At 39.7% G+C, this 21,766-nt stretch overlaps 1 protein-coding gene across 4 annotated transcripts in view; it reads left to right on the plus strand.

The window, feature by feature from the left end:
- Window positions 1-21,766, plus strand: part of LOC117523261 (vinculin-like) — a 127,356-nt gene that overhangs the window by 100,854 nt on the left and 4,736 nt on the right. For 2 of the 4 annotated variants that reach the window (XM_034184724.1, XM_034184725.1), the window contains 9 exons: window positions 1,241-1,267; window positions 1,682-1,881; window positions 1,989-2,117; window positions 4,011-4,160; window positions 4,277-4,385; window positions 7,677-7,979; window positions 8,105-8,229; window positions 11,753-11,938; window positions 12,863-13,042. In XM_034184724.1, coding sequence (XP_034040615.1) covers window positions 1,241-1,267; window positions 1,682-1,881; window positions 1,989-2,117; window positions 4,011-4,160; window positions 4,277-4,385; window positions 7,677-7,979; window positions 8,105-8,229; window positions 11,753-11,938; window positions 12,863-13,042 — 1,409 coding nt within the window. The remainder of the gene's footprint in view (window positions 1-1,240; window positions 1,268-1,681; window positions 1,882-1,988; window positions 2,118-4,010; window positions 4,161-4,276; window positions 4,386-7,676; window positions 7,980-8,104; window positions 8,230-11,752; window positions 11,939-12,862; window positions 13,043-21,766) is intronic. The other 2 variants (XM_034184726.1, XM_034184727.1) reach the window with 1 other exon arrangement.

The raw sequence follows: 21,766 nt of genomic DNA on the forward strand, positions 1-21,766 counted from the left end.
AGTGCAAGTTAAAACTCTGCCATGCAAAGTGAAAGCCATACATCAACATCCAGAAACCTTCTCTGGGCCTGAGCTCATTTGAAATGGACAGATGCAAAGTGGAAAAGTGTGCTGTGGTCTGATGAGTCCACATTTAAAATTGTTTTTGGAAATCATGGACGTCGTGTCCTCTGGACAAAAGAGAAAAAAGACCATCCAGATTGTTACCAGTGCAAAGCTCAAAGCCAGCATCTGTGATGGTATGGGGTGTGTTAGTGCCCATCGCATGGGCAACTTACATATCTGTGATGGCACCATCAACACTGAAAGGTACATCCAGGTTTTGGAGCAACGCATGCTGCCATCCAAGCAACGTCTTTTTCTGGGACGTCCCTGCTTATTTCAGCAAGACACTGCCAAACCACATTCTGCACGTGTTACAACAGCATGGCTTCTTAGTAAAAGAGTGCGGGTACTAGACTGGCCTGTCTGCAGTCCAGATCTGTTGCCCATTGAAAATGTGTGGCACATTATGAAGCGCAAAATACGACAATGGAGACCCCGGACTGTTGAAGAACTGAAGTCGTACATCAAGCAGGAATGGGAAAGAATTCCACCTACAAAGCTTCAACAATTAGTGTCCTCAGTTCCCAAACGCTTATTGAGTGTTGTTAGAAGGAAAGGTGATGTAACACAGTGGTAAACATACCACTGTCCCAGCTTTTTTGAAATGTGTTGCAGGCATCATTTCAAAAAGAGCAAATATTTGCACAAAAACAATAAAGTTTATCAATTTGAATATTAAATATTTTGTCTTTGTGGTGTATTCAATTGAATATAGGTTGAAGAGGATTTGCAAATCATTGTATTCTGTTTTTATTTACGTTTTACACAACGTCCCAACTTCACTGGAATTGGGGTTGTATCTTAGCAAGATATCTTCAGAATGATTTTGATCAAACTTTGCTGGTATGTTGGGTCTACGCATGGGAAGAAATGATCTGATTTTGGCTATAGGATCAGTCAACAACAAAGGTCCAACCCTGTGCTAATGCATAGAATCAAATGGCTAATTTATTGACATGACTTAAGATTTCTTATTAATAGTGAACTAGACCGTGACGTAACACTGTCTCGAGTATAGAGTGTCACTGTATTGTCTGAGCACTTTTGATCTTGTTTTGCATGGTGTCTGTTGCTGAATTTCTCTTTTACACTTTCATTGCTCCCTGTTTTCTCCCATGCTTTCTTGTGGGAGCAGAGTGTGAGATCCTACAGTTCTACGAAGGTACCTATCCACTGTGTCATCAACCAAACCAGGGACAGATTAATATACGGGCATTCCTGGGCTGAAGTTCAGTGCCCCCACATTATTATTATTATTTTTTTGTTTGTTTTGAAAAAGTGAAAAAGTCCTTTATTAAAATAGATATTTTATTTCTAAAATTTAAATAATATCTCAAGTATCACCATTTGCTATATTTTAATTTGGCTCTGTTCACCTACATTCTGTGATTCTATTGGGATGTTAAGGGCTGATGATAGTGTGTCCCACCACTTTAATCTGCTCCCTGAATCAAACTGTAAATATCACATAGAAACACTGGATGTCATGACAAAAAATAATTGCGCCATCATCCCTACGTTTTTACCGCCATGCAAGGAAATATAAGACTGACTTCTGGCCTACGTCTTTCTTCAGGTCAGGCAGCCATCAGAGGCATGGTGGGGGAAGGCAGGAGGCTGGCAGGAGGCCTGCTTGGTCCGTATCGTCAGGACATGTTGGGGCGCTGTGACCGAACGGAGGCTCTCACAGCGTCGTTGGCGGACATGGCTAGCAAGGGCGAGGCTGAGGCACCTCATGCACGAGCTACGGCCGCTCAGCTACAAGACAGCCTCAAGGTAGTTCAGTGACATCCATTTTTCTTAATGAGGAATCGCCATTCAATGAAAGTGTTGATTCAGAGCTCCACCTAGTGGATTAATAAGTGAAGCTCTGCTTCTGCCAGGACTTGAGGCAGCACATGCAAGAGGTGATGACCCAAGAAGTTTCTGATGTTTTCAGCGACACCACCACCCCCATCAAACTGCTGGCTGTTTCTGCGACTGCTCCTCCTGACGCCCCGAACAGAGAGGAGGTCAGTAATGTTTGAAATCCAGCAACACTGGCTGCTGCAATCAGCACTTTGTACAGCCAAAGGACGATACCTGCACAGTAACTAGTAACAATAATAATGATAATAATAATAGCTAGAGCACTGTGCTCGTAAAGCTCAAACATCTGCCAACACTAGTTTCCAATTCCACAAATTTTTACCTTGGAAAAGATTTTCAAGGTCAAAGTCCTGTTAGAAGTGAGGTTTCATAAGCTAAAATATAATACAAAATAGAGATCAAAAGGGCTTTTCAATGTTAAAATCAAATATCTGCGCAATCCGCAATATAGATCAGATGTGGATCAAACGTAGTCTATTCATGGAGAGTGCCCAGTTTGCACCTCATTGTGAGAGTGATTGAGGCACTTTTGACTGAGATATAATACAAAATGTGCACCAAATGCGCTTTTCAACATTAAATTCAAATATCCACAAAATCTACAATCCAGCTCAAACTTTGTCAGGCAATAGTGAGTGCCAGTCTGCACCTCACTTTCAAATATGAGAGTGACTGGGGCACGATTGAATAAGATATAATGTAAAATATACGTTAAATGGGGTTTTCAATGTAAAATTTTAAGGGCCACAAAATCTGTAACCTGGTTTAGATCAGGATCAAACTTTGTCAGGCGATAAAGGGTATATTGAAGACATTTGATCTTATGACTTTTTGAATATTTTTTTTAATGTTAAAGATAGGGATTTTTCCTGACTTTGACCTTCGACCTATTATCTTGAAAATTGAATCATGTCTTGTCTATCAAGATATGAATCTTCAGTAAAAATTTCATAACGACATATGAAAAATTGTGGGCTCCAGGCTGTTCACAAACAGACAAACAAACGGGCGAAAACTTAACCTCCTCCTTCTCTAAATACATCTTTTATATAATATTTTAAAATATTTTATTTTGAAATAATAATAATGAAAAATGTCCCTCTCTAGTGGGTGGTGTGAGGCAATGTGTACTTTTTAGTCATGATTTTTATATATATATATATATATATATATATATATATATATGTATATGTATATATATATATATATATATATATATATATATATATATATATATATATATATATATATGTATATGTATTTTTTTTTTTTTTTTTTTTTTTCATTTCTAGCCTTAAATTGTCCTCATTTCAACTTTTTTGGGGATAGGTTGCAGACCTTAAATGTAGGAATGAATAGAAATTAACAAATGAAATGAAGTTGACTGCATAAAACATGAAACATCTTGCATTTATACTGTCTGTAATAAAATAGAAGTCAAAGTAAATGTCAAAGTAAAACTGAATTTTAAATTTTTTTTTTTTTTTTTTTTTTTTTTTTTTTTTTTTTTACTAATTTCATTTTCCATGTGCCAACTTTTTCTCATTTGGGGCTGTATAATTATGTTGTTTGTGTTTCGGCTGCCCTCAATTTTGTTCAGGGTTGCCACAGCAGAGGCAGTATAGAGAAGTATAATTATGAATAAGGAGTTTTATATTTTAGTTTTTAAAAAATGTATTAAATGTTCAGATTAATAAAAATAAACTGCAGAATGTTTGTACATTTTGCAGGCCAATGCATGATTCCACAAAAACAGCAACCAGATAGTTAACCAGGTAGTAACCAATAAATAATGAATGAATCAACATGTTTTTGTAAAGCCCTGGTAGACATTACTCAGATTAATTCAGTTTAAATAATATTTATTTTGGCCTTTAATATTTTGCATTTTTTTATTGTAAATTCTGTGAAATTCAGAATTGATATTTTGATATTATTTTGCAGCAATTTTGCATTCCTTTTTCTCAGCTAAATTTTGCTACATTCTGTACGTTTACATGTGTCACGTACACTCGCTGTGTTGTAACTCATTGCAGGTATTTGAGGAGCGTGCAGGGAACTTTGAGGCTCACACAGGTCGTCTGGGTGCAACTGCTGAGAAGGCTGCTGCCGTGGGAACAGCCAATAAGTCAACAGTAGAGGGGATTCATGCTGCAGTGAAACATGCCAGGGAGCTCACGCCTCAGGTGTTTCTATTTGTGCTAGCTTCCATTATTTGCATAATTGCATCCATGGATAAGCTACGTATGTGGCTTTAGTCTGGTCTGCGCAGTCTGAGAGTCATGTGTTCCTTGGCATCCAGGTGACTTCTGCTGCTCGGATCTTGTTGAAGAATCCTGGAAACAAAGCGGCCTATGAGCACTTTGACACCATGAAGAATCAGTGGATCGACAATGTGGAGAGACTGACAGGTGAGTCTTTTCTCAGTGTTTAGTGGCGACACATTCATTTAAAGCCACAGTGTGTAAGAGTTAGGTGTGTTTATTAGCAGAAATGGAATCTAGCCATATGGAATATGTATAACTGTCTAATTATTAGTGTATAATTACCCTGCAACAACAGATTGCTGTGCTTTTATAAGCTTAGTATGAGCCCTTAGTTTAAATCTACATGGGCATGGCTCTCCTCAAGCAGGCTGCCATGTTGCACCACGATGTTAATACAGTAGCCCAAAAGGGACATCAGTCTTCTGCATTTTGTAGCGCAGCAAGGAAACTTTAAAAAAATAAGAAGAGGAATTGGTTGCTGTCCGCTACACTGTTTAGTAGTTGCTATCAAGTGGGAACCTTCGCCGATCCAAAATGATACACAGCGGGAAGAAGAAAAGTTGCATTTCCTTGACGGGCCGCATGAGGCTGGAGAAGGTTCCCAAAGACGTCCATGTTAAAATGTCCAACTTTCAAGCTGAATTAAACGTGTTTACAGTCTGATTTATTTATTTTTTTTAAATAACCGTTTTGGTCTGTGTAGCAACATTCCCTCTCCCTGTGCTGTACAGGATGTATTTTTGAATAGCTCCCTAGTTTAAGAGGTTTAAAGTAGACCTGCATTGAAATAAATGTGGTCAGATTTCAGATAGAAATAGCTGATATGTATTTATAAGACCCTTGTGAATGCAGTAAAGTAAATCTGTAAGCCCAAATTTGTAATTCAGCGGAGAAATCTTCGTTTAAAAATGACAAATTTGCAGCTAAAATTTAGCCCTCTGTGAAAACAGTTTGTACTGCCGTATCATTTCCATGACGTCAGGGACAAGACAACGCGCTCCCGCCTTCAGTCCGATCACGCATTGAAATTGATTTTATCTGTTAGTAATGTTACTTATACACGTCCTGGTTTCAACATCCAAAAGTAAGCTGCAATGAATGTGAGATACAGATCTGTGTGCTCAGATCAGCAACGACATCGACAGCGGGCGCCGTTCTTCCTCTCCCGCTCTCTGCCTCCGCTGCGCTTATTAAGTCTGCGGGCTCGTTAACGAGCTCGTTAACCGTCGACGCGGGCCACTCACACAGCCCGTGTCTGCTTTGCAGCCGGTGTTGTGTCAGATTCAGCGCACAACACCGGCATCACCTCTCTGTCTACTGAATGGAGCTGCAGCACACTTGGCACAAGTCCTGAGATTACGCTCGCTGTTTTAATGCGAAGCGGCCGGTACACCTGTTGCTGCAAGGACAGACTTCTTGCGGCAAAATCCACAGCACCGCACGTCTCGGCAATCGGAGCCCCAGAGCTCCATGGACGCTGAGAGAGGTTTATATATTTTTAATGACTGGGATTCTTTGCGGGTCTCACCTCCATATCCCGCGATGGTACCGGAGGTGAAAGACAGTAGATTTTCATTGCGACACCACTCAATCAAACAGGCGTATGAAAAAGTCCCCCAAAATAATTTTCAAGCACAAATAAAAGAAATGTGTACTCACCCAACGTGCCGCAAGACAATATGAAGTTTTAAAAAAAGTAGATCCTTCCGTATAAGACAAGAAAAAGGTGCAGATGCAAACTGACGTAAATCCACAAATTACAATTGGCGCAATGCATGCTGGGAGAGGGTCTTGTCCGTGACGTCTCGGCAGCGTCCATGATGAGAGGGACAATTTGCGGAGGGCTAAATGTTAGCTGTAAATTTGTCATTTTCAAATGAAGATTTCCCCGTTGAATGACAGATCTGGGCTTGCAAATTTACTTTACTACATTCAGAAGGATCTCATGTGTAAATGTAAGTCATTTTTTGTTCAAAAAATCTGACTGCATTTTTTTCAATGCAGGTCTCCTTTAAACTCATAAAGTTATGCATAATTAGGGGCATGGTCGCTTTGAGTGACAGCTAGTGCGTCACACAGAGGCTGCTAGGTTTAGAAGCTAACTGTTTGGAGGACATTGTCTGTCTTTTCTGAGCAGTTTATTACAAATATCTGTAAAAATATATTTTGTTGTGTGGTTAATTGTCGTAAGGGCTCATGTAGGACCTCTGTGTTCCAGTTTTGCAGTGAGAGAAATTATGGTGTGACTTAATTTTGGATGCTAATGGTGTTAGCACTTTTAGCTGCTAAAGGTAGCTTGATACCATTAGTGATTATTGAGAAAATAAATGGGTCATAATTTTTAATGCCCACATCAAAGCCACATGTTATAAAAACTATTGTCTCATCCCCAAAAATATGATTTACTAAATTTCCAAACTGAGATTAGCCTGTTAGCTTAGCTTGCTTGGTAACTCTTAAGATGGGGATGTGTTCAGGCTACATTCATCTCACCCAGGTTTTGTAGCGTCTCACCCACGATCCACAACTTTATATATTTATGGGTTGGCCATGACATACATCGAGTAAACGCTAACATGACCCAGAGCAGTGGTAGGCACAGCTAACCAAAAAGTTTTTTCGATAACCGTTAATCTGCTAACTGAAAAGTTAGCTTTTATAAAGCTAAGCTGACAAATCCCTAAAAGGTTTTGTGGAAGTTACAGATAAAAACTAAAGCGATAACTGTCAGTACTGACTTCAGTACACGGCAGCTACTGACACAGCAACGAGTCAGTGCTTTTGTCTCAATTTCAGTTCAATTTCAGTTTATTTTCATTTATATAGTGCCAAATCACAACAGAGTTGCCTCAAGGCGCTTCACACAAGTAAGGTCTAATGTTACTTGTGTGATGACTTTCATGCTGCCAAAGGCAGAGGGCTGCGGCACCGGTTTGCAGTTCTCCGTCTCAGATTGACCTTCTCTTAGCAAAAGAGACCTGGTCATTAGACAGAAAGGAGAGAAGAGAGGAAAAAAGATAATTTCTCTTCACACCATATAGACCTGCCGGTCATTTCACTGGAATCTTGCACAGACAGACAGTTTTGACTTATGGTTATAATTTTAAACAAACTAATTGCAGACAAGTTATTGAAATTAACATCATGTCTGTCGTTTTACAAAGTAAAAATATCAGCTGTATATTTTAGTTTTAAAGTAATGCACTAATTTTGAAGGTTTTAGCATTTAGACACACATGCCGCATTGCATTATGGGTACATTAGTTTCCTGACATCAGTGGTTGGCGGGTATGGGTATGAAAACATGAAAGGGGGGAAAAACAAATAGCAAAAGAGTAATGCAATCTGTAACTTCACCACTAGAAAGCACTAAATCCCACACATAGTAGCTTTAAGGTCAACCAAACTTGCACACTCCTTTCTCTCTGTCTCTAGGTTTGGTGGATGAGGCGATAGACACCAAATCCCTTTTAGATGCATCTGAGGAAGCCATAAAGAAAGACATCGACAAGTGCAGAGTTGCTATGGCAAACGTTCAGCCCCAAATGCTTGTTGCCGGGGCAACAAGTATAGCAAGACGCGCTAACCGTGTCCTATTGGTAGCTAAGAAGGAGGTGGAGAACTCTGAAGACCCACGATTCCGAGACATGGTGAAGCATGCTTCAGACGTCCTCTCACACACCATCTCACCCATGGTGATGGACGCCAAGGCAGTGGCCGGGAACATACAAGACAAAGGTGAAGACGTAAAGTATTCAAACACTTTCATGACACTGTCACACAGAATATATCGCTTTATTCACGGTGTTGTCTCTCTGTCTAGGCCGCCTGTTTGCTCACATGTCGTAATTCTGTCTCCACAGCTCTGCAGAAGGCTTATCTGGACTCCTGTCTGAGGATCCTGGCTGCAGTTGGGAAAGTTAGAGAAGCCTTCCAACCCCAGGAGGCCGAATTCCCCCCTCCACCCCCTGACCTCGACCAGCTGCATGTAAGCACACATGCTCACGTTTTATAGCATCCACAGAACACAGCTGACGACTCCACTGTTTATCTTGTGTGATAATAACCGTGAACGCTTATTTGCAACTTTAAGGTTTCCATTGCAAACTGATGATTTTAACAGATGTGATTCAAATTTGGCACGATGATGCTTCACAGACTACATGAGTCCAGACTTCAGTTTAATTTAAATTTTATAATATACTTTAATCTGTTAAGTATGTATCTGATAAGTAAGAAGTAAACACTTAAATTTAACCAGGTTAGTCCCATTGAAATCAAGACCTCTTTTGCAAAGGAGACCTGTGTTGGGTATTTTCTCCTCCAAACATTTCTTAAAACCTTTAACAAGACAAACAGAGTCAAGAAACACCAGTGAGACAGAAAATCAAATATTACGCGCGGAGTGCGGCCAGGCTGTACACCAAGGCTACACTAAAGTCTGGCCTGCTTTTCCGCTCTTTTTATTAAGAGACGCCCTCATCACATAAACAAGAAACTTGTCCTAAGGGTGGGGGTAATGACGCAAGACAAGTTTCTTCCCATAACATAAACGCATACGTCAAGTGCAGCTGTAAGGAAGAACACTTCAGGTCAGCACATCTCGTTCGTCTGTTGCAGGTATCAGCTGTTCTGCATCTGCCTGGAACACTAAGCATCACAATCAGTCAAAATTCAACCTTCAGTTCTTTTACTCCCAGTCGTTAGCGGCTACAAAAACAAAGTTATGTTATAACAATAAGTACATCCAGTCCTTCATTCCCAGTTCAGATTGACCCCAGAGTGCTAAAACAAAATTGAATTCTCAGGATTGCATTAAGACAGGTGCAAAACAGCACATCTCCGTTCTCATGAGAAAGAAGACAAAGCTAAAACAAGGTTGAATAACACGTACGTTCTCAGGGTGAAGTGCAAAACAGCACAACACCGTTCTCATGAGAAAGAAGACAAAGCTACAAATGTTTAACAGTGATAACATATATATATATATATATATAAAATCCTTAACAACCTGGACAATTATAAAGTTTCCAATTCACCTAACCTGCATGTCTTTAAATGTGGAAGGAAACCGGTGCACCTGGAGGAAACCCACGCAAACTCCAGACAGAAAGGCTACAGGTGGGACTTGAACCCCTGACGTTCTTGTTGTGAAGCAACAGTGCTAACCATTAATCCACTGTGCTACCAACTGAAAGCAGACTTACTAGGGCTGTTCATGTTATATAGTGGATGTGAGAGACTTCGGGCCACATGTTTTATAGGTGCAGACCAAATTTGAACTCAATCAGATAAGATTTAGAGGTGCCCCAAAGTGACACATTCTCCTCTCCCTCCACTTTCAAGGCAATGTCACCCTAACGGGAGAAGACTCTGATGCCATTATTTTTCTTTTACAGGTACATGTGATGGCTTCTAATTGCAAAAAGTGGTGGTTGATTGGTCACCCAGAGGAGAACATTACTGGAATTACTGGATTACTACATTGCTTGTTTGGGGAAAATTGTTGCTTTGTGGGGAACCCCTAAATAATGTCCGATTACAATAAAATTTGGCACAGATCTTTTATTTTATTAGTGGAACAAGAACAACATATGGCCCAAAAGATATTGTAACATTTGACATTTTGAACAGGTATTCAAGCGGTATTCTGCTAGTGAACTTGAATAAACGTGTTTAACTTTCAGTTTTCTTATGTACTTAACTTATACTTAGTTTATACTGACAAATTTTGTTGAGTAAAATTTACTCTGCTGGGATAGGATTGGATCCCAGTCTAAATACAGTAAATTACACTCTATCATAGAGTGAATCAGCTTGACAGTTGTCGCAGACTGAACGGTCCGCCCCCTAAACATTGGTCCACCCTGCCTCCACTGTGCATGTGTCATTCTGTAGCCCAGCCGCACCATGTAACACAGAGTCTCTCCACCCAACGCAATCAAATGGATTAATGGGATTATTAACCAACAGATGAACTCTTAAATCATTCTAAAGTCAGTTTTAAGCAGAAATGAGGCCGTTTTAAGCAGAAATGAGGCTTTAAACAGTGATGCATAGAAATGTCAGACGAGCTGTGAACGCATCAACTAACAGCTTGTGCAGCTGTGCTGCTCTGATCGCTTCCTCCATCTTTGTTATGGAATAATGCTGAATTTATGCGGACAGGATTGCTGTACAAAAGCTTCAGATATATGTCACTGAGATACATGATGACTGGAGTGCAGTTTTAAGCAAAAAACAAGGTGATCATCAGTGAACCGTGGCTGATGACGTAAGCGCAGTGAAGACAGGGCTGACGGAGCACCGTTCAGTCTGCGACACCATCTGTTCAATGCAACTGGGTTTACTCCAGTAAGAGTTGATTTTACACTGTTTTGAGTTGATTTAGCTCTGTGATAGAGTATAATTTACTCTATTTGGACTGGGCTCAAATGCTATCCCAGCAGAGAAAATTTTACTCAGCAAAATTTCCTGTGTACCAAACTTCAAAGTACACTTGGCATATACTGACAAATATACAGAAAAGTTTAAGTATAATTGGTGTGTACTGACTGGCAAGTATTCAGGATAAGAAGTGCCTTCAGGTAACACAAATTTGTGGTTGAAAAGCTGAAGTTTGTGCACTGGTGTTTCAGGACATGTACTTGTGACGAGAAGGTCTTTGGGTCACATTTCTACCAGACTGCAAGCTTATGTTTTTTCTTCTTCTTTTTCTTCTTCTTCATTTGGGAAGGGAATGTCAGTCACTGATGTTGCATCATGATGTCCATTCAGTGTTGTACGATGATGTCAATGGAAAGTTGAAAACATTTATTTTTTACGTTAGCTTGATGTCAACTGATGGTTGATGTTGATTTGAGGTTGCATTGACATCGTTTTTCCCACTGGGATAATGTATCTGTAATCATATTTGGTGTCAGCGTTAGACAAATAAATCATTTTCAGTGTTGTATTTTAAAGTGACAGTGTGATGGATTTAGGGGTGGTGGCCAAGTGGTTAGTGCACTTGGTTTTGGTGCGGAAGGTTCCTGGTTCAAATCCCACCCCTGCACATTTCTCTATGTAATGTGGAGTTGTGTCAGGAAGGGCATCCGGCGTAAAACTTGTGCCAATTCAACGTGCAGATCCTCCTTGGATTTGCTGTGGTGACCCCGAGTGCAAACAAGGGAGCAGCCGAAGAGACTTACTGTTGACAGGAACAAGGTGTATTTAAGTTTTAACAAGTTTAAACAAATCTGTCAGTCTAATCATGAAAATTCAACTCATCATGATCAGATATAGCACATGAAAAGATAACACAGCACAAATCTCCATCAGCAAAGATGCAAAACCATAAATCATGACCGGTGACGGCATAATGCAATCTGCAACCTTACCACTAGATGGCGCTACACCCTTCGGCCATGTAGTACTAATTAGTCTTTTATTCATTCATTTCTCCACCTGCTAATTCCAGTTAAGGATTGCTAAAATATTGTGGGTGATTTATTTATTTATTTTTGATTCAGGTTAGCGATGAGCAGGCGCCACCCAAACCTCCACTGCCGGAAGGAGAGGTGCCTCCTCCTCGCCCACCTCCTCCAGAAGAGAAGGATGAAGAGTTTCCAGAGCAGAAGGTTGGAGAGGTGCTGAGCGAGCCCATGATGGTGGCAGCCAGGCAGCTGCACGACGAGGCGCGCAAATGGTCCAGCAAGGTCGGTGTACACAAATAAAATAATATACTGTGGACGGAAAACTACATTCTGACATACTAATGATCCTGTAATGTGAAAGGCGGTGACTCAATTCCAATTTCAGAGGAGAAGCAGAAGCTGTCATCTGGTCTGCATATAAAACAGTGATTAGATTAATATGCACGCATGCACACGTACATACATGAAGAAAGATGCAGAGCACGGATCCTGCATACTTTCTGTAGTACAAATGAAGGAAAGGTGTCCTGGGTTTGTCGACTGTCTTTTTGTTTGTTTGTTTTTGCTGGGTTTTGATGCTCTTATGTGTAATTATGTCTACGTTTTGTATCTGTGTGGTGTTATGTGGAAGTGTGAGCGGTCTTCCTGTGTAAATGACCTTTTATCTTCGGGGTTCATGTGAAAGCTTCTCTTTTCCATTGACATCTGTAACTCTCCAGTTTTTCACACTTTTCTCACCATCGATGCAACACAGTTGAAACCAAGCAGAAAATGTATTCTTTACAATTTCAGGGGCATGCTCAGTTACCCAGCACACTCCAAAAAAACATGATAGATATGTTCGTGTGTGTATATTAGTGAGGCTGTGCGATCGTGCAGATTCTTGATAAAATACGAGCTCACCCACTGCATCCAATACCTGCCCAGGCCGACTCCGCTTTCCTCTCCCACCAAAACCATCTTTGCTTCCTACTCCCTGCTCCCTCACACTGCTTGTATTCGTTTCTCCTCCCTCTTATAAATTACTGCTCTTCCAACCCAGCGCTTCTTGTACTGTACTAAATGCCCCGTGCATTCCTGGCTTTCTCTTCTTGTTTTCTCTCCACATCCCATCCATTTTTTCCTCCTCCTACCTCTTTTGCCTTCTTTCCCATTCCTTCCTTCCCCTGTACCAACTGCACCTCCACCTCCCTGCACCCTGCCCAGCCCGAGGATGAGGAGGCAGTAGAGGAGAGGGAGGTACTAGATGAAGAAGATGACTTTACTGATGGTGAGGATGACTATGAGCCAGAACTGCTGATGATGCCCTCCAACCAGCCTGTCAATCAACCCATTCTGGCTGCTGCCCAGTCTCTCCACCAGGAGGCGCGCAAGTGGTCCAGCAAGGTCTGCGCACATACATTGAGAAGCGTGCAGACACACACACACAAACACCAGATGTGGGTCAGATAGTATCTGGACATCATGACACATGCACATCCATGCATGCACAGATGCATGAAACTGCGAAAGCCATGCAGGCCTCACAAACACCTGCTGGACTTGTGCCACACTTCCTGATCATCGCTGCACCTGTGGGGGAACCATGAGCTCTGCACCTGTTGCTACCATGGAAACCTTCAACCATCTGTGGCTGTCTTGTTGTTGCATTGCACACATAGTCTATGAGCCAGTCATCAATTTTGACCTAATTGGTACCACTTAAGGTGACGAAACAACACTTGGAATCCAGCCTCAGTGTGCCATGGCCTACACAAAAATATATGACAACCATTCCCAGGGCGGTAGTTATAGCCAGGTAGGGGTCAGTGAAGAATTACACAGAGGTCAAAATGTAAAAATGCTCCAGTCACGTTAAACATGATACCACATTATTTGTCTGATCATAACAATTCCAAAAAGGTACAGTTTGGACTATCTGTGACTGAATGTTCTGGAGTTATGGGGTAAAAACAGCAAAAATGGTGATAAAGGTCACCAAGAATAGAAAGTTTGTACAGGAGTCAAAAGTTAAAGTTGCTCCAATTTCAGTAACAAGTGATGCAAATTATTGGTTGAAATAAAAGGATTAATAAATGGAATAGTTTTGACTGTGTTGAATGTTTGGTCTCCAAAGTAAAGGTCAAACAAGGTTGATGTACATTGGATTCTAGGACATGTGACATATGCAGTGGTGGGCACAGATAACCAAAAAATTAATTTCGATAACAGATAATCAGATAACTGAAAAGTTATCTTTGATAAAGATAAACCGATGAACCACCCAAAAATGTATCGGAAGTTAAAGATAACCAATAAATTCCAGTTTTGTCTCTAGTACATTTGCAACTGCTAACAAGCTGAATTTGAGTTTTAACACCACGATCGCTTTTGGACAAAAGACCCAAACAATGAGCCAGCACTGCTATGTTTGAACATGCTGTCCCCTTCTGGAAGCTACACAGCTACAGTACTGCAGCACACTGAGAGCAGCCACAAAGCCATCTCTTTACCAATCACAATGCTCCGGTCAGGCGGAGGTCTTGAAAAATAAAGGCATCCTGACTTATGGTTTTGTGTGAATACTGATAGAATAACTCCATTACTGTCAATTCTGTCATTTGTACAAAGTTAAAATATAACATATATCTTTTAATGTTGAATAATGCACTAATTCTGAGGTTTTGTAACAAACAGACAGATCGCAAAGGATTCTGGATAAAAGTGCCTCTGCTAAACACTGATTGGTTCAGTCATTCATTATGTAAACCAACACGTTAATGTGACGTGTGTCGTGTGTTGGTGTTTACAGATAAATGTGCTTTTGTAAAATATTCCATTTTTTATTTGTAAAAACAGGCATTTTTATGGAGCCCTGGAAGTGTCATCGCAAAATGTTTTGCATGTGGAGAGAATGTGCGCACGTTTTATTAGTGCTGTGCGCACGTTTTATGATGTTGTAAAACATGCACTCAATATTGTGCTGACACATAAATGTTGGCTTTACACTGTGCGAGTTTTTGCCCTTTTTCAGATGATTTTTCATTCGTGTGAGAAATTTTTGGACAGAGTTTCAGGTTAATCGTGCGTCCTGCATCGTGTAGTGTACATGGAGTAACAACCTGCATTCAACATCTGACGACCACCTCCTGATCGCCGATCGTATGGTGGAATGAAAATCAAAGTTGTTTGATATTATTCTGTATCCTGCTCCTGAAGAGCTACAAGCATCCAACTGCTCGCACTGTGCATGTGCAAACACTGCAGAGCTGTCTTGTAATGTTTTTTGCTGTTGTTGCTGTTTTGTTTTTAAAATTAATTTGTAAAAAAAAAAAAAAAAAAGCCATTTGCAAAGCCAAAAAGTTGATTTGACAACCATCTGATATAACCGGGGTCCAAATAAATAGAACACTGCCATCTACTGGTGCCCAGACGCTTAGTATTTAGGGTGAATACTGCCATGAACACTACTGGCCAGTAGATGGCAGTAGAGGCCTTGAAAACTTGACAAAGCAAAATTCCAGATAATCCATGTCTGCTACATTGATTTAAGATGCGTGGAATTTAACAGATGCAAATACAATAACGTCTACAACCCCTGGCAATAATTATGGAATCACCGGCCTCGGAGGATGTTCATTCAGTTGTTTAATTTTGTAGAAAAAAAGCAGATCACAGACATGACACAAAACTAAAGTCATTTCAAATGGCAACTTTCTGGCTTTAAGAAACACTATAAGAAATCAAGAAAAAAAAAATTGTGGCAGTCAGTAACGGTTACTTTTTTAGACCAAGCAGAGGGAAAAAATATGGACTCACTCAATTCTGAGGAATAAATTATGGAATCACCCTGTAAATTTTCATCCCCAAAACTAACACCTGCATCAAATCAGATCTGCTCGTTAGTCTGCATCTAAAAAGGAGTGCTCACACCTTGGAGAGCTGTTGCATCAAGTGGACTGACATGAATCATGGCTCCAACAGGAGAGATGTCAATTGAAACAAAGGAGAGGATTATCAAACTCTTAAAAGAGGGTAAATCGTCATGCAATGTTGCAAAAGATGTTGGTTGTTCACAGTCAGCTGTGTCTAAACTCTGGACCAAATACAAACAACATGGGAAGGTTGTTAAAGGCAAACATACTGGTAGACCAAGGAAGACAGCAAAGCGTCAAGACAGAAAACTTAAAGTAATATGTCTCAAAAATCGAACATGCACAACAAAACAAATGAGGAACGAATGGGAGGAAACTGGAGTCAACATCTGTGACCGAACTGTAAGAAACCGCCTAAAGGAAATGGGATTTACATACAGAAAAGCTAAACGAAAGCCATCATTAACACCTAAACGGAAAAAAACAAGGTTACAATGGGCTAAGGAAAAGCAATCGTGGACTGTGGATGACTGGATGAAAGTCATATTCAGTGATGAATCTCAGATCTGCATTGGGCAAGGTGATGATGCTGGAACTTTTGTTTGGTGCCGTTCCAATGAGATTTATAAAGATGACCGCCTGAAGAGAACATGTAAATTTCCACAGTCATTGATGATATGGGGCTGCATGTCAGGTAAAGGCACTGGGGAGATGGCTGTCATTACATCATCAATAAATGCACAAGTTTATGTTGATATTTTGGACACTTTTCTTATCACATCAATTGAAAGGATGTTTGGGGATGATGAAAGCATTTTTCAAGATGATAATGCATCTTACCATAGAGCAAAAACTGTGAAAACATTCCTTGCAAAAAGACACATAGGGTCAATGTCATGGCCTGCAAATAGTCCAGATCTTAATCCAATTGAAAATCTTTGGTGGAAGTTGAAGAAAATGGTCCATGACAAGGCTTCCAACCTGCAAAGCTGATCTGGCAACAGCAATCAGAGAAAGTTGGAGCCAGATTGATGAAGAGTACTGTTTGTCACTCATTAAGTCCATGCCTCAGAGACTGCAAGCTGTTATAAAAGCCAGAGGTGGTGCAACAAAATACTAGTGATGTGTTGGAGCGTTCTTTTGTTTTTCATGATTCCATAATTTTTTCCTCAGAATTGAGTGATTCCATATTTTTTTCCCTCTGCTTGGTCTAAAAAAGTAACCGTTACTGACTGCCACAATTTTTTTTCCTGATTTCTTATAGTGTTTCTTAAAGCCAGAAAGTTGCCATTTGAAATAACTTTAGTTTTGTGTCATGTCTGTGATCTGCTTTTTTCTACAAAATTAAATAACTGAATGAACATCCTCCGAGGCCAGTGATTCCATAATTTTTGCCAGGGGTTGTATAAACCCAGAGAATATATTCACGAGAGTTTCAGGCACTAGAGTTTAATGCTGCTGTCCGTGGAGCCTGAACAGAGTGTCTGAAATGCATTTGTCCTGTCGTGAACATACTGAGATTACCCATAATGCACTGCTGGGCACAGCATGTGCTCACAAAACCTTAAAAAATAGCACATTACTTTAAAACTAAAACATATATCTGATGTTTTCACTTTATAAAACTTCAGGCATGACAGTAATTTTAAATAACTTGTCCAAAATTAGTTTGGTTAAAATTTGAACCATAAGTTAAAAATGTATGCCTCTGGATGACTTGGGTGATATTGCCAGCATGTCAGTATGGTGTTAAAGGAAATGATTTTTTTTGTAATCAGTTCTTCTTTGTTTGCAGAGGCTTCTGAAACTAGCATGCTTCTGTTTGGAGTGGGTAGAACTATACATCTCTTAGGGAACTTTCAACAGGTATGTCTCAACTGTTTTTAAATTTTAAAAATGTTTGCTGCTGTTAAGCTTGGTTTACTACGTTATCGGTCTAAAAGTTATCAGACGGCAATTCATCGGAAGATAATTAGTCAGATAATGTTTTTTAAAGTTATCTAAAAAGATAATCCTATAATGAAAACATTATCTTTGATAATTATCTGTTATCGGATTATCGGAAGTGTGCCCACCACTGGATTTATGTTACCCAGTAACATGATAGCTAAGCATGACAGATGGTGCAAATGATTCCTTTGTAGAACCCTATTAGCCCAAACAATAATTTGCATCATTTTTTTACTGAAACTGGAGCAACTTTAACTTTTGACCCCTGTACAAACTGAAACTGACCTTTGTCACCATTTTTACTGTTTTTACCCCAAAACTCCATAACATTCAGTCATAGATAGTCCAAACTATACCTTTTTGGAATTGTTATGATCAGACAAATAATGTGGTATAGTTTTTAACATGACTGGAGCATTTTTACATTTTGATCTCTGTGTAATTCTTCATTGACCCCTACCTGGCTATAACTACCAACCTGGGATGGTGATCATACATTTTTGTGTAGGCCATGGCACAATGAGGCTGGATTGTAAGTTTTGTTTCATCACCTTAAGTGGTACCGAGAACCTGCTTGGCCCATGGACTGACATGCAAACATGAGTGACACACAGTTACACTAATGCCATGCTGAGGTCCTACTAAAGTCAATGATTGTTGGAATGCCAAGTCTGTTTGTTGCACCAACTGGTTGAAGTGCTACTGGCTTCACAAGGCCCCTCCCTTAATTAGGTGAAGAGGTTTAATGGTTGAGTCAGACCCTCTGTCTGGCTGTCGTTGATGTCCAACCTGTGAAGCCAAGGAGGACAACTTCCTTAAAGAGTTCTGGACACTACACAGTTCTGGGTGCTTGCGCCGTATGAACACCTGCTTCTGCTTCGTGTCAGATCATGCACTGATTGCTTCATCACTGTGCACATCACCTCATGGTACTAACCTTCAGCTGTCCTGTGATATGAGGGACACTTGGGTCAGTCTCTACAAAGCATCCCTCCAAAATCCAGATGTGAATGTTACTTATTCTCCACTGCATGCAGTCAGCGGTTCAACGTGTCATGCCTGCTTTGCTTTTATAATGATAATGATTTTATTTTGAAATGGGGAACCTAAGGGGTGCATTATGAAGTGAGATCAGTGGGTTAGAGAGGTATAATGAGCCTAAAGCTATGATTTCAGGGACGCAATGCTCTCTTTTAATCTGGATGAACCACTGTTGCAACGTAGGCTACAAACCTAATCTGATCTGCAGCAGGTTGTCATATTTAACCCCTGTTTTGTTATGTAATGGTGTCAATGGTAGGCACAGCTAAGCTAAACTAAACCGATGTCAGCTACTAGGCACCAGCTGAGCCTTGACAACTGCCAATCTGCTAACTGAAAGGCTGTCATAATACTAAACCACTAAAACATTTAGCTGGACCACCCGCCAAGTGCTTACTTTTATGAAATTAATTTAGATTTATCTTGGTTTGTTGGCTCTCAAACCCTAAAAATGGATTTAATAAAAATGAAATTTTAATATGTTGGAGCATAAAGATGGAGGTTCCCAAAAAACCCATTTTGCATGCCAAGATCAGATTAATGATGATCAAGGTACATAAGTTTCCATTCAACATATAGTTTATTCACAGTACAGAAAGTATTAAATAAATAAGAAATAAGAAAAAGAAGACAAAGACAATAAGAAAACAAAATTCTGTATTTTCTAGAGTATAAGCTGTGTTTTTTTTGTTTTTTTTTTTACTAATTTGGGAGGTCCTGCAACTTGTATACCGAAAAATCACATATTCATTTTTAGTAATTATAATTATGACGACTATTTATATGGGACTTTCCCAGGAATCAAAGCACTAAACAAAATACATTCTAATAATAAAATAATAAATGCCAATAATAAAAAGTAGAGTACAGCAATCTGCAAAAATCCCCAAATTAAGAGTTGATAATGCAGAAAAAGGTGCAGCTTGTACTCCAGTGTGACTTATATATGTTTTTTTTTCCCCTTTCAAGAGGCATTTTATTAACAGGTGTGACTTATATGGAAAATACGGTATACACACACAGAAAATAATTTTAATAATGTAATTAATTTATTTATTCTGTCTTAATGTCCTGCCCCTCCATCTCCTCAAGGTGACACTTCTTTCCTTCCACCAGATATGTAGATTTTGCTTATTGGATTAGTGTATAAGAACCAACAGGAACATGTATGATTTCATGGTTTATACACTTTTTTGACTGTTAAATTTTATTCAAAAAAAGTTGGCAGGATTAAATTTAGAAGAAGCTAACTGGTCCCCTAATGGTTTCCAAAGTTAGCTGAGAAGCTAATCTGTGAATTGCATATTGTAAAATTGGTAATGGGATTTTGAAATGTATGAAGCTGTTTTTCAAATAGAACAAAATAAAAGTAAGTTAAAAAAGAAACAAATCAAGTCTGTTGGTGTTTATCACTGATAATAATTTTTTTTACGTAATTATTGTATGGCCTTGCCTTACAATATAAAGCGCCTTCGGGCAACTGTTTGTTGTGATTTGGCGCTATATAAATAAAATTGATTGATTGATTGATTGATAATACTGAATCAGTAAAAATAATTCCACTTAGATTTGGCCAAATTCTAAAATGACTTCCACTTATCCTTCATTGTGGGACAGATTTAGCACTTCCTGAGTATAACTGCTGGTACATTTTTGTGGAAGAAAAGAAATAATGTGTTACATACCCTCTTTTATGGGAACATGCACAACCTGAACCAGAAAACCAGAATAAACAAAACAAGCTGAAAGCTGCAGTTATGGTATCAGTTAGCTCCATATGATTGTGACTTTAAGCTTTGTCAAGCCAGCTCACACAAATTAAGCCTGGGTCTGCTGATCTCACTTCATAGTAGACCGATCTGAGGATACACTGTTCCAACACCAAAACAACTAGAGTGGCCAGAAAGAGACACCAGTTTATGCCAGTTCATTTTGTGTGAATCAGTGATAATTTTGTATGCATAGATCACACCTTTTTCATGCTTTATTACTACAGCTGCTACATAAATTTATAGGTGTTCCACTCTGCCTGTGAATTAATCGTAATGTAAGCAGATGACTTACATTATGGTACAGATGCTGAATGTTTATTAAGGTGCAAATTAAGCACAGGTCACCCAAAGTTGAAGGTTATTTGACTAATAAAAAGGCAATATGATTTCACATTTGTGTTGAATTTTAACACTATTCCTCAACGTAGTCACACTAAATATCCTCTTTATGTAAGCACTGGGGCAAAACATTGACCTTGGCCTGTAACTTTTGACTTTTAACCAATTTTTCTCCAAAACAAAACACTTTGTCCTTGGCTGATCCTCATTCGTTCCAAGTTAAGTTTTGATGGCACAGTTTTATACTTATTGTTGAAGAATATGTTCACTTTGTAGAAGCTCTAGTCATATTAAAATGTTCCAGATCAATTCTCTGTGTGCTCTAGTCACTTTTGATCCTTGCACCATTTGCAGAAAACAATTTTTAAAAGTGAGCAGGAAAGCCATATTGGAAGGTAAAAATCCACCATATGCTCAAAACAGCAATAAAATAACACTGACAATTTACAATGTAATTGTCACCAACACATTAGTAGTTTAAAAAAACTCTGAAATCTGAACAGCTGTAACAAGCTAGGTGTATTTTTCATGAAATAGTCCCTATAAACATTCAAAGAGGTCACCTATAGGTTGAAAATAATAATAATCCAAATCAAATGTGTTGTATGGCTGGGGGGGCCTGGCTGCTGGTTTGTTTGCCTTTTGTTTCCTCCCAGGTGGCGTGCATTTGGGACTGAGTGGCTGTGTTGCTGAGGCTGTTAGGACCTCACCCTGATCACCTGCGACTCGTCAGGACTCACAGCTGAGGTGCATCTGGAGGGATTGGAGTATGTTGGCATTTAAGACTGAAGTGCACAGTGTGCATTTGCCAGAGACTCGACCTTGTGACCAGACGGGTGAGATCGTCGTCTTGGGAGCCATCTCATCAGCAGCGGACGCTGAGAATGTCCAGGTTTGATGCACGGTCTGTGAAAGAGGAGAGGGTGAGGTCTCACGCTCGTCAGCACACTTCCTGAGGTACGTTGGATTTTGTGACTAACAGTTATACAGTCAGTAAATGTGGTGTCCCTCACACCTTATTGTATTGAGCTGTATGTTAGTCATGTATCAGCTTCCCCTGCGGTGGTGATTTGTGAACGAGATGTTCCATGCCTGCAGGTTGGAAGCTGATCAGTAATCAAGCCAGGAAGTGTTTGCTGTTTGTACACCTTTAA

This window comes from Thalassophryne amazonica, chromosome 13 (assembly GCF_902500255.1).
Source record: "Thalassophryne amazonica chromosome 13, fThaAma1.1, whole genome shotgun sequence".
Lineage (NCBI taxonomy): Eukaryota > Metazoa > Chordata > Actinopteri > Batrachoidiformes > Batrachoididae > Thalassophryne > Thalassophryne amazonica.